The sequence below is a fragment of the Lepeophtheirus salmonis genome, chromosome 6 (assembly GCF_016086655.4).
Source record: "Lepeophtheirus salmonis chromosome 6, UVic_Lsal_1.4, whole genome shotgun sequence".
Classification (NCBI taxonomy): domain Eukaryota; kingdom Metazoa; phylum Arthropoda; class Copepoda; order Siphonostomatoida; family Caligidae; genus Lepeophtheirus; species Lepeophtheirus salmonis.
The window spans coordinates 50,412,957-50,425,228 of record NC_052136.2 but is presented as its reverse complement, the minus strand read 5'-3'; the positions used below and the strand labels follow the sequence as shown (position 1 = coordinate 50,425,228).

Here is a 12,272-nt window from a genome sequence, read left to right as displayed (position 1 = left end):
AAAATTTGATGAACACATCAATATAAGACGCAAAAACCATTCCATGGAAAAATCTGTAGTAAAAAAATTAAATTATACTAGATTTGCGAAAAATAAATGTCGTATTTCCACCTTTTATTTAACAAAATATTTTTTCTTAATTATTGGACACATCAGATCATACTATAAAGTGTTGTAAAAGTCTGAGTATATACTACAAACTGTTTTAGGACAGTATTACGATTGACCAGTTCATTCATAAATTATCGGGTGGCGAGATTGGAGGTCTCAATGGGAGAATTTCCCCATTTTTTACTACCTGAAAGACAGCAATACATCATTAAGACAACACCAGACTGCACACATCTTTGATGACGTGGTAGAAGCTCCAATGGGATGTTCTTATACATTCACCCCACTTGACCGAAAATGGCACCAAGTGACTACCAACTGTTCCTGTCAATGGCAAACGCGCTGAGAGTGCAAAATCAGTCTCAATAGATGTCTGTTAAAATTAGTTATCCTATTCTTTTGGCATAGGGATAAGACTTGCTACTATTATGAAGTTGGATTCTCGTTGGCAATATATTATCAAACTCAAAGGGGTATCCTTGGCTTAAATCGAATGATATGTAACATTTCTTATAAAACATTGAAATAAAGCAAAAAATATAAAATTAATTTTACTAACATATTATTTATCTGTCAGTGACGTTATCATCAATCACTCTTCAACGCTTCTTTATACATAATAAATACTTTTATTAAGTCTGAGTTAAGAAAAAACGTTTGTTTACAAAATATACTTTAAATTTAACTACAGGAATCCAGTTTGTAAGCAAATGTACTTTGATTTACTATTAAGGAAATATTGCCTCTTAAAGATTTCTTTAAAGTCAAGGAAGTCTATTTAGTACCCATAACAAGGACAGGGTTGATTTTATGTCGCATTTTAGAACAAATACTATAATATAACTTTTGGAGTGCAATTCATCTTACATCTATAAATAAAATCATTCAAAAAGTGTGTCATGATTAAATTTATAACCCGTAGGAATATATTGAATCGTATTTTTGAAGCTATAGGTGGTGTTTTATAGCAATAATTACATATTTTCTCTATCTACATGGTTACTAAAAAAAATACTTTAATTTGAATTAAAGTATTTTGCCACCACTACAGGGAGTATATGTTCAATGTATAATGTATACTGTCTTTTCCTCCACATTGGGTGTGTTAACATAAAGAACAATCTAGAAAGAAGAAAAAAACGATGGAGTAGATGTATATCTCTAAGGATCTCATGGTTTTTCACCTACGGGAAATCGTGCTTTTAATTATTCATTTTTCTCAACCGTTAGGTCATTATTTAAAAATATTTAGATGTAAAAAAATAAAAATAAACACATAAAAGAAAATTTGTGTTCGTAGAAAAAAATCTTTTAAAATTATAGTTAAAAATTAATTTAAAATTAAGCAATAGTTTGAAACAATCAAATAAATCTAACTAATATATACGACGTTTCAAATAATTAAATATACATGTAAAGTATTTAATGTTCAAATATCTACTGATTATATTCTAGATTAATAATAAAAGAAGAAGTAAAAGGAGAATTGATCAACTTGATCAAATCAAACTACAACAGTACCCCGACCTTAGACCAAAGAAAAAACAAACAAATCCCTCTCTTTTTTTTTCATCGTCTTGTACAAAAGAAAATAAACAATAGACCACACAAACAATATGAACTTAAAAAAATAGTAATTAATTTATAAAATGGATCTTGTACAGCACACAGTTGGAGATTCTAGTAGGATCCTGACGATTCCGAAAGCAGAACAAAGTTTATCTTTGAAGAAATTGTTGACATTGGCGCCAAGTCCAATTTAAAAGAACGATGAAATTTTCCAGGATTTTAAAAGGACCCAAGAAGGTTGGAGAAAAATATTCTCTGATTAGCTTATTTTTAACAAAAACGTAGTCAGCCTTGCTCAGACGATTGTTGAACGTTTCTCTATGAGTTACTCGTGGGGGAACGTGAGCCACCTCCTCCATCGTCTTGAAGAAGTGCTCCACATCAGCATTTGCCTTGGGAATAGGATCCAGAGCGACCAGAAAGTAAGTGGAAGGGCGAATATTTATATCCTTGATCCATTGGTACTGAATTCCTCAGTCCCCACAAAACAACAGGCAGACCATTCATCCAATTTTCCTTCTCTTCTACTATCCGTGTGACTAGCCCAGTTTTTAGGGATCTGTTGAACCGTAAAATAAGCCAGTTTGATTCAGCATTTTATGACGGGGTCGTCCTATTCGCGATTCCAAGTACCCTGCAAACACACATCCAAATAGCCCTTGTGAATTGCATCCCCCTGTCGGACACAATGATGTCAGGTACTCCAAATCTTGATATCCAACTGTCCAAGAAAGCACCAGCCACTGTACTAAAGGTAATATTTGGAATTGGGATCACTTCCGGCCACCTCTTATACCGGTCCATTATAGCCAGGGCATAGCGCTGTTCTTTGACGAGTGTGAACGAGCCAACTATATCAATGTGGATGAAGGCAAGTCTCGGTGATGGTTTATCGAAAGAGGAAGTGGGCTTGAATGTTATAAAAGGCTTCGTTTGTTAAACCAAAATACGATTTGTTGCCAGTGCTCATTCACTTTCTGTTCCTGAACAGCTCCCATTACAGTATCAGACGTATCTGTCGTAAGCGCTAAAAGTAAGGAGTTGTCCCGGCATGAAAGTTGAGTACTTTAGGATAAACTGTGTTTTATACATTGCAAAGCTTTTTCACATTCATTATTCATCTAGATCTGTCATGTTATTGAATTGACAATAATCACCACATATTCACCACCCTCCTTTGGATTTATGTACTACATGAATTGTTGATGAAAAAATTGAAGAAGATTGACGAACTATTCCCTTATCTAGCAGTCCATCAATTCTGTTTTTAACAAAATTGAGTTTAACACCATCCAGCTTGCGGGATTTTGCAAAGCAGGGAGGACCCTTAGTTTCGATGTGATGTTCAACTCCATGAAGTGATTAAGATTCAGTGAATGTTTCATCAACGAAAACTTCAGGTTATTGAGAATGAACCCATTGGGCTTCTGATAATTCTGAAATGACTCATGGATCAGTAAAAAAACATTTTCTTGTTCACTAGGTCAATATTCATTTTGTAGAAATGAAGAAAATCGGCTTCTAAAATAGGGCGACCTCTAGATACAACAATAAATTTTAATTGGAACGTTCCTAGATTTTCTATTCGTACCCTTAGAGTTTTAGTACCGATAACTTCTACAGGATGTCCTCCATTAACAAAGATAGTAGACATTTTAACACGAATGAAATTTTTACAATTCAGATACGGAATTTTAAAGGTTTTTTTTAAACATAAAATTATGTTTATTTGTGTTACATATAAATTACTTTCTAGTAGATAAAATAATTGATTTCAAGATTTTTCCTTAATATATAGCCCACTACTAATTCATAAACATATTTTGATTAATTATGGTCTTGTTACTCCAATGTCTTGGATTAGTTGTTAAACCCAAAAATATTACCCATAGCTTAAAACCTTCTATTGTTTTGTATGATTAAATTTAGCCCCTATTTAATTTATCAATTTTGTTTTATTTTCAATTTAATCACGATGGATTTTGGCCACATTAATTATAGATCCTAGTGCACGTAAGAGTTAATCAAATATTTATTCGTCAAGGAAAAAAATTTAAGTAATTCACAAACTCAATTTTTAGAGAAAAACGTTTTGGTGTGCTTTTGTGTTATCGTAGCCCATATGAAACTTTAAAGGTGTTTGAAAAAAGTAAAATGATGTTGATTTGTGTTATAATAGATGACTTGTTAGTAGAGAAAAGAGAGATGAGATGATGAAATAAGTAATATTAAGAAAGTAAATGACAAAAAGTTTGTTCATTTTCATGTGCTTCTCTCTGTCTCTCTCTCCATATATATATATGTATATGTATGTTTTTATACTTCTATTTTGTTCTTTAAAGTGTTATTGTACATACATATTGTACCCCTCTTTTTCTGTCCTGATTTAATAGTTTAGTCACGAAATCCTTCCCCTGATTAGTATTCAATTCCATAAACAGAATTGCAGTAAAAAAGTAAAAAGTTTTTTTTTTTTTTACATTCTCAAATAATCATAAGGACAACAAAAACATTAACTATTGGATAATAAAATTCCATTATAAACTAGCGTTAATTTTGTCATCAATGTTTCAATTTATCTTGTTTCTCACATTATGTATCGACTTTTTTTCGTCTCATTTCATATTGTCTTTGTATTTTCTGCATTTTGTCTCATCTTCGTTTTTTCATATTTCAGCACATTTTATCTCATTTTCTTTTGTGGTAGTTCGTATTTTCATTGGTGCTTTTCATTTCGACAGATTTCATAAAGCTTTCGATTCTTCAAATTTCTTCAAGTTAGTCAAAATTTGAGATTTTGACTAACTTTACGTTTTGTAACATTTGTTTTAACAAAGTAATATTTTGTCTCGTTTCTTGCATATTTTGTCATCTTTGTTTCGTTAGATTTTGTAATGTTTTTGTTTAGTCTCATACCGTCAAATTTCGTCTTGCATTCGTTTTGTTGGGGTTTGTTTCGTCTTTGTTTCGTTTCATGTCGTCTTCCTTCTTTCTCATTTTGACAAATTTTTACAAGTATTCGAATCTACAGATTTTGTCTTGTCTATCACTTGGTCAAATATAATTTTATCTATTAATATTTCTACTCATTTTTTGCGAAACGTATCATCTTGTAAAAATTTATATTTTTTCTTGCGTTTCGTTGCATCTTTGCATATTTTGATTTTGTAACGTCTTAGTCTATTCTCATTTTGTCTCGTAGCATTTGCTGTCTTTTTCGCGGGTTCCGTATCGTCTTCTTTTGTTCGCTATAGCCTTCCTTTCTTCTTAATTTGACAAATTTTGTCAAGTCTTTGTACTGTTGATTTCGCCTCATCTTACGTTTCATCTCGTAAGATTTCGCCTAGTATTCGTTATCTAGCATTTCATCTCGAGTACGTTTTCTTGCGTTTCGTCTTATTTGTGGCTCGTCATATTTCGTATCGTCATATTCTATTTACATTTTGTCTCGTCTTTGTTATGTAACATTTTGTCGTGTCAGATTTTGTCTCACCTTTGTTAAGTTACGTTTTGTAAGAGTTCCTTTTTTTCTCATTTTGTCAGATATTGTCAAGTCTTCGTAATCTAAAATATAGTTCCATCTTATATTTTGTCACATTTAGTTTCGTTTCGTCAGATTTTTGCCACATTCTCAAACTCCGCACCCTGCAGCTTTTTCAGTACACTCTCTAGAAATCTTCAAAATATCAATTTTTATTTATCAAGTTCGTCATTTTTCTATATATTTAATTAAATTACATGATATTTGTCATATTTTGTAAATAGTGCAGTAGCAAGAAGTGGTAGTAATCTAAGTGCACTCATACTGTGAAAAATTGGAAACTACTATGGAAGTCGCTTTTCATCAGATATTGTAAATGGTTTATTATTTTTGTTGTGACCTGTGCAATGAAATCTCTGAATTGGTCAATTCATGAGTGAAAGGTTGGAAATATCTACACAAATTTCACTCCCTTCGAACAGTTCTGGAAGCTCATGGGCTGATCTTGACACACATTTGTAAAATTTGGTTAAATAGATTTCACAGAAAAATATTAAGTATGGAAAGATAAATAACATGATAAATGTAGTACCCCACCGTTAGTCAAATGGTTCAGTCAAAAAAAAAATTCTTTTGTCTCGTTGTAGAGATGAAAAAACCTTACTGAAATATATATTTCGTCTAATCCTGCTTGACGACGAAATTGACACTACCAAAAATTATTATTACAACTACTTACATCTGAGGACTGAACGAGCGGAATTGGAGTTGAAAGTCCGACTTCCATTGAAGATCTCCCTCTAGCATCAGCGCTGCCATTGATTTGCTTTCCATTGCTCCTTTGATGTCGATCGGCTGAGGGATGACGAACACGACTACTAGCTCCTCCTCCACGACCTCCCTTGGATGTGGAAGGAATATTGCGGAGACTTGATGTCGTTGGAGACATGAAGAAACGTTGTTTCCGAGACTCTGAAAAAAACTGAAAAATACTTTATTCTTATTTTTTCTCCATACATTAGTACATATGGTAAATATTTAGGCGTCTTCTTATTTGAAATTGATCGAGTTTTGATTAAGATGTAACTACAAAATAGCCTGTTCAAAATTTCATTTTTGTATAACGTTGTTTTTTGTTCGCAGAGCTTAATCAAAGTTTAAAAAACACTATTTATTTAGTCAATAAAGATTGAATTAAAGCATTACTCTGTACTTTGCAATAAATCCTTTTGGTTGACATTCTTTTTATCTATCAAAAGTACAAATATAAGGTTTTTTTAAAACTTAATTTTATCTTTACTTTCTGAAAATGCAAAGAAAAAAAAAATCGTGCTATACGCAAATCAATATAATTTTCATGTTATTTTCTCTTTTTGCTCCATAATATGACTTTTAATCAGAATGGCATCGTCGCAATGACATTTTGCTTAGGAGTTACCCACCCCTTTCTCGCAAAAATTTCTGTCTAAAATTAAATTTTTTGAAAGTACTTCTTGTTGCCTTTTTGGGATTTATTTTATTAGAAACGAAAAATGATAATTCTTTCTTTTTTAATTTTTTTCCCTTTTTCCGATATGACGTCATATATACCAAATTGCCATATTATTCATGTCCTAGTGGTTTTTAATTACCCCCCCCCCCTAACAAATTAAAAGCCTTTTAGTGGGTGTTTTAAAAATAATTTCATCCTATTACTTTTTTTTCTAAGAAGGTAAATATTTCTTTTTATTTCCAAAAATACTTATCTAAAAAAATATGGTTTTTCAAACAAGAAAAAAGTTGATGTTGGAGTGAAAATTATGTTCTTTTTTCCTCTAACTTTCCCTCTTGACGTTATTTATGCCCCTAGACATATTATCTAATGCTAAGTGGCTTTATGTTAACCTTCCCTCTCCCAATTGCGACTTATATTACTTTTTTTGTATTCATTTCAACAAATTAAGGAATACGTGGTTTTAAGTTAATCTTCCTACCCCCAAGTAGACTTAAGTTGTTTTTTCACATAATTTTCACTCCAACATCACGTGGATTTACATGGTTCGTTTTTTCACCCCCTCCTACCCACGTGTTTTACCTAACATGCGGAGGCTGATCCCTTTTCAAATTTTTGGGCACTGTTTCATAGGACGTCATATATGCCACCTTAGCATTTATGTAGATGTAAGCAGTTATAATATGTGCTTTTGCTAATGTTGATTTTGTGGTGAGGTGGGATTAGACGAAAAATATTTGCTAGGAAAGGATTTTTGTCATGTCAAAGACGACTCAAAAATATGTTTTTACTGATTCGTCTTAAGGACGGTGAGTTAGCCAGGGCTGTGAAGTCGAAGTTAGAGTCGGTGTCTTTTTTTGGTGGAGACGGAGGTGGAAATTGGAAAATTTGTTCCAACTCCCACTGAATCTAGAAATTTTTTTATTATTTATGTAATTAAAAATTATTGTTAATTTATGGCTTACACTGAGGGTTTGAAGAGTTTTTTTTTCTAAATGGTTATAAGTTAAAAGTAGTTAATTCTGTTAATTAATGAAACTTAATGAAAATTAACTCATTTCAAAGTTTACTTTTCTAATTTCAAAAGTGATCTATGGTCTTTACAATCACAATTCCCAAACACTTGTAAAGTCTAAATTATTATATTGGGTAGAGCATAGCCATTAGCCATGCTAGTTCATTACTTAGTCTTGTGATTGGTCAATTTTAACAGAAAAATGCGTAACATTGCAATGAGAGGTTGTTTGTATTGTTGTTCCTATATTACGTTTGTATAAATTATGTTCAGAAGCTTATGAATGTATTAGAATGAATAGATTTTGGCACAATTATTTACTACATATAACTAATAAATATCTATAGCTAAAAATTAGATTGATGGTTTTAGTCTCTAGACTCAAATGAGTTATTAAAAAATTGTATACAGGAGTCGGAGTCAGAATGGCTGATACTCAAAATACTGGAGTTAAAGTGCATAAAATGCCCGACTTCAACAGCCCTGGAGTTATCACATTTTTCATGGGTAACCTATACACGTTACTTCATTATTTTTAAATTCTTCTTCTACCCATTGTGAACTAATTTCCTCATATGAGTTTTTTCGAAAATAAATATTTATATTACTTTCTAAAATGATATTTTGATACTTTTGGATCCTTTTTTTTTCAGTTTTGTTCACTATGACGTGATTTATACAATTTTGGCAAATTAGTCGGGTTTTACTTAATTTTAAGTTACTCCTCTTTCCCTCACCAACGTGGAACAACGTTGTTTATTCCTTACATAATCTCCTCCAAAGAGGCCCCGCGGTTTTGTGAATGTCCCTTTAGCTTATTTATTTAGCCATATGCCCACCACATTTCCGAACAACCCTTTATCAAAATAAGATAAAAGTTGGAAAACAAACCACCCTAGTACATATGATTGACTCTGATTGACAGATCTCAATTTAACTAAATAGAAAATAGGAATGAAATAGCAAGAGAAATAAAAAGATTATAAATATCTCACACGGCTCCTTTATTTTATTTTAATGTACTTGAAATATCGACATTTATAAGGATAAAAATGTATTACTTATTTATCGGAAGAGAACGATTTTAGAGATATACATTGGTAATTGTCTTTATATGGGTTTTAATCAAATTTGTGTCAGGATTCAAGGTCCCAAAACTACTGAGTTTGACAATCTTTGTATTCTACAGGGTTGAAGTTATCTAGTAGCACACTTAATTTAAATTTTGATTAATTGGAAATTTATATGCCCATTAATTTCAAAGCCTCTGAAAACTATGATTTGATTCCTTATTTAAAAATAAAAAAACGAAAATTAGTACAATGGAGTGACATTTTGTTTTCTCTCAAAACCAAGCCAACACGAAGACCCAGACCTACCTGAAGGCAAATTACTAGACATTTGGGACTTAATTAAGTAGCCACCCTCCTGATTTGAACTATAACTCAAACAACTACTCTATCTAGGTGGGTCTGAAGGAAAGAGTATGTGCTACTGCTCACAGTAGTTTTTTGATAAACATATATTCTTCATCTTTATGACTCAAATCAGCCACTTCATGCGGAAATTACCTTCTACCTACATGGCATACCGTTCTGACATAGTCAGGAGGCATCGCCTCCCATGCCGTGTCAATGTCTGTCCTCAGCTCCACCATAAACATGTGCCAATTCTTGCAGGCCTCTCCTCAATTTACACCCAAATTATTTACTCCAAGGGGTTCAGATCCGGACAGAGGGATACCAAATCTTCTTTCACCAGAACCCATCGTTCCAATCATATTTGTGTCGTACATAAGATATGGGTGCGGGACATCCTTCTGGATGATTAAGATGCAGTCCCCAATAACCTACTGAATCCATGGCAACACCTCCTCCTTGAGCATGGTTATGGGATCAGCTGCATTCAAGCGGTATTCGCCAGGGCCTTGGTCCTCCTCTTGAAAACAGAGGCGATAACCCGAGGTCAACCATTTCTAGGGTCGTTGTATAGTACTTCCCCTCACTCGAATTACGCTTTAACAAGGTAAACTGTCCTTCCTGCTGCCCTTATGGTGAGTTGTGTATTAGTGTCACAAAAAAATCAATTTTTTGAAAAGTAAATAGCTTAGGTTAAAAAATGGTTCCTAATAGTACAAACACCATTTAAGGAAAATTTGAACAGTTTTGAAAAATATTTAAATGTAGCTCAACAGTCCTAAAATTTTGAAAATGTACACGCTTAAAGAAAAAACGGAATATTTTCTTGAATACTGTCCATATACTTCAGATTATAGCTTTTTGTAAAAACAATAAATTGAGCTATATAAATTCACAGTAAAATATATTGAATAACTATTTCAACGAAAATAATTTTTATATGTTCAAAATAACGTCAATTGAAGTTGATTGAAATTTAGCTTATTACCCTTTTTTTTTCTCCTTTGCATATTGTAACCCTAATAATTAGCTGATCAACATGAAAATATGCTATTACGTTTAAATCACATTGAGATCCATTACAATACTGAAACTTTTAATAATTATGGCCTTTGTGACCTTTTAATGACCTTTTCACAGAAATTGACCATTTCATTTCAACTTTAACACATGAAACCAGTATAAAAAATCTAAGTAACAAAAATGTTAGGCTTAAAGAAATTGAATACTTTTTTTTTTCTTAATGATATTTCAAATAAATAAACAAATAATTACTTTATTTATATTTCCATATTTAGACACAAGATTAATTCAGTTTAAATTATTTATGTAAATTTATTTTCAAACCAGGATATTTATTTTTTCTTATGATTTCATCGATATAAATAATTTCTAATTGTAAGTTTTATTCAAATACTTATGACTTTTGCAAAGTATTTTCCTATTGGTGTTGGGGAAGATACTTAGATGGTCTGCAGCGACTTGTAGAAGACATTGAAGTTGTGAATCGTCACTCGTCATTCACCCACTATATTCTTTAATGAGTGCCACTTCTCCTTGAGGAAGATCATACGTGGAACGAATCAACTTTTTCCATTGCCTCTATTTAGTCTTCCTTAACATCCAAAAGTTTTGTGTCAACTTCTAAAACTATCAAGAAGCTCTAAAATTTCCTGATTTTTTTTTTACTCATTCATGATAAAGTATTAAATACTTTAATGTATAAAATTATTGCTGAAGTTTTTTGTCCTCCTGTGATTAACTTCAAGCGAACTATTCATTTTTGTTTTTGTAGTTAAACTTAATCTATTATCGAGCCACACGAACCTTTCTTAGTATATCAATAAAAATGATTACATCTATAGAAAAAAAATAGTTATATACTATGAAATGTCTTATAGACCCCGAATCATCACTGATCCGTACTAACTTTTGAAAATCAATATTTAGACATAGTTATGTCTAAATATATAAATACATTTTAAACTGAAGACATTATAGATATAAAAGAATTGCATATAATCAGATTTAATTTTTCAGGACCCTAAAAATTCTATTTGCAATAAATGTAGAATCAAAGCAATAAGAAGCATTTTATAAATCTCGGGGTGGATAATATCCCAGTTCATATACGAAAAGGAATTTTATTATTATTTTGTCTTATCACTTGAAAAACAGGGTTTAATAGAACTGATCTCCAATAATAATTAATAGACAAGACGTTCAATGTTCATATTAAGAGTAACAATAATATTTTTGAGATAAGCATAATTATAAAAAAAAAGAACAAGAGGGAAAAAAGAGTAATAAAGAATAAATTTTGCTTATGTATTTGTTTTGTTTTCTTCTTTCATGGTCTATCTTTTTTTCCTTAGATCTTTAGAGGAAGAGAAATGTATTCATGTTAGGGATGTGTACGTATGTATGTTCGTTAAGATGTTGCTGCCCTTTACAAGGAAGGAAGGAAAGATAGAAAGCCTTTGTCGTTTTTACTATATTTTTGGCCCATGTAAGCATGAACATACATTTATAAAGTATATTTTGAATATATTTATATGAGTATGTTAGACTGTCCCGTCTTCATGTTGATATTTTTTCCCGTAACACAAATGCCTTTTGGGGCAGGAATATACACAAAATGACCTTTTGAAACATTTTTGGCAATGTACTGGCCATTTAAATTTGAAAAATATGGTTTTTTTTGGGTGAAAATGGATTATTTTAAGACTTTTTTCCAACTTTTTCGGTAGAGATTCTGAGGATTTAGCAAAGTGTGATGCATATCACGTATTTTCGGGTTAATACAGACCATTTCATTTATTTTTTATTTTTGTGTCGAACTTGGTTATTTTGAGAACTCTTTCTCCACTCAATGCGAATATATTTTCTGTCGGAGACTTTTCAAATAGTGACTCCAGCATTTTTGTAGCGTCTGAGGCCTTCTTTGGCTTATTACAGGCCATTTTAGAAACGAAAATATGGGATTCTTAGGTCCAAATAGATTATTTTCGAGACTTTTTCCGACTTTTCCGGCAATGCTTCTCGAAAAACAGGCTTTGGGTAATCTAAGGCATATCAGATCTTTTCGGCTTAGTACTGAGCATTTATTTTTTAAAAAAAAGGGAATTTTTGTGTCGAAACTTTCAGTTTGAAAAGTCTTGTCCGACTTTACATGTATATATTTTC

The 12,272-nt window shown here is 31.7% G+C and overlaps 1 protein-coding gene across 2 annotated transcripts in view; it reads right to left on the bottom strand.

Moving 5' to 3' along the window:
* The window catches only part of LOC121120673 (uncharacterized), a 206,708-nt gene that overhangs the window by 92,256 nt on the left and 102,180 nt on the right, over nucleotides 1-12,272 (bottom strand). The window contains exon 2 of one of the 2 annotated variants that reach the window (XM_071889648.1): nucleotides 5,901-6,143. In XM_071889648.1, the coding sequence (XP_071745749.1) occupies nucleotides 5,901-6,110 (210 nt within the window). In that variant the 5' untranslated portion in view covers nucleotides 6,111-6,143. The remainder of the gene's footprint in view (nucleotides 1-5,900; nucleotides 6,144-12,272) is intronic. The other variant, XM_040715539.2, reaches the window with a different exon arrangement.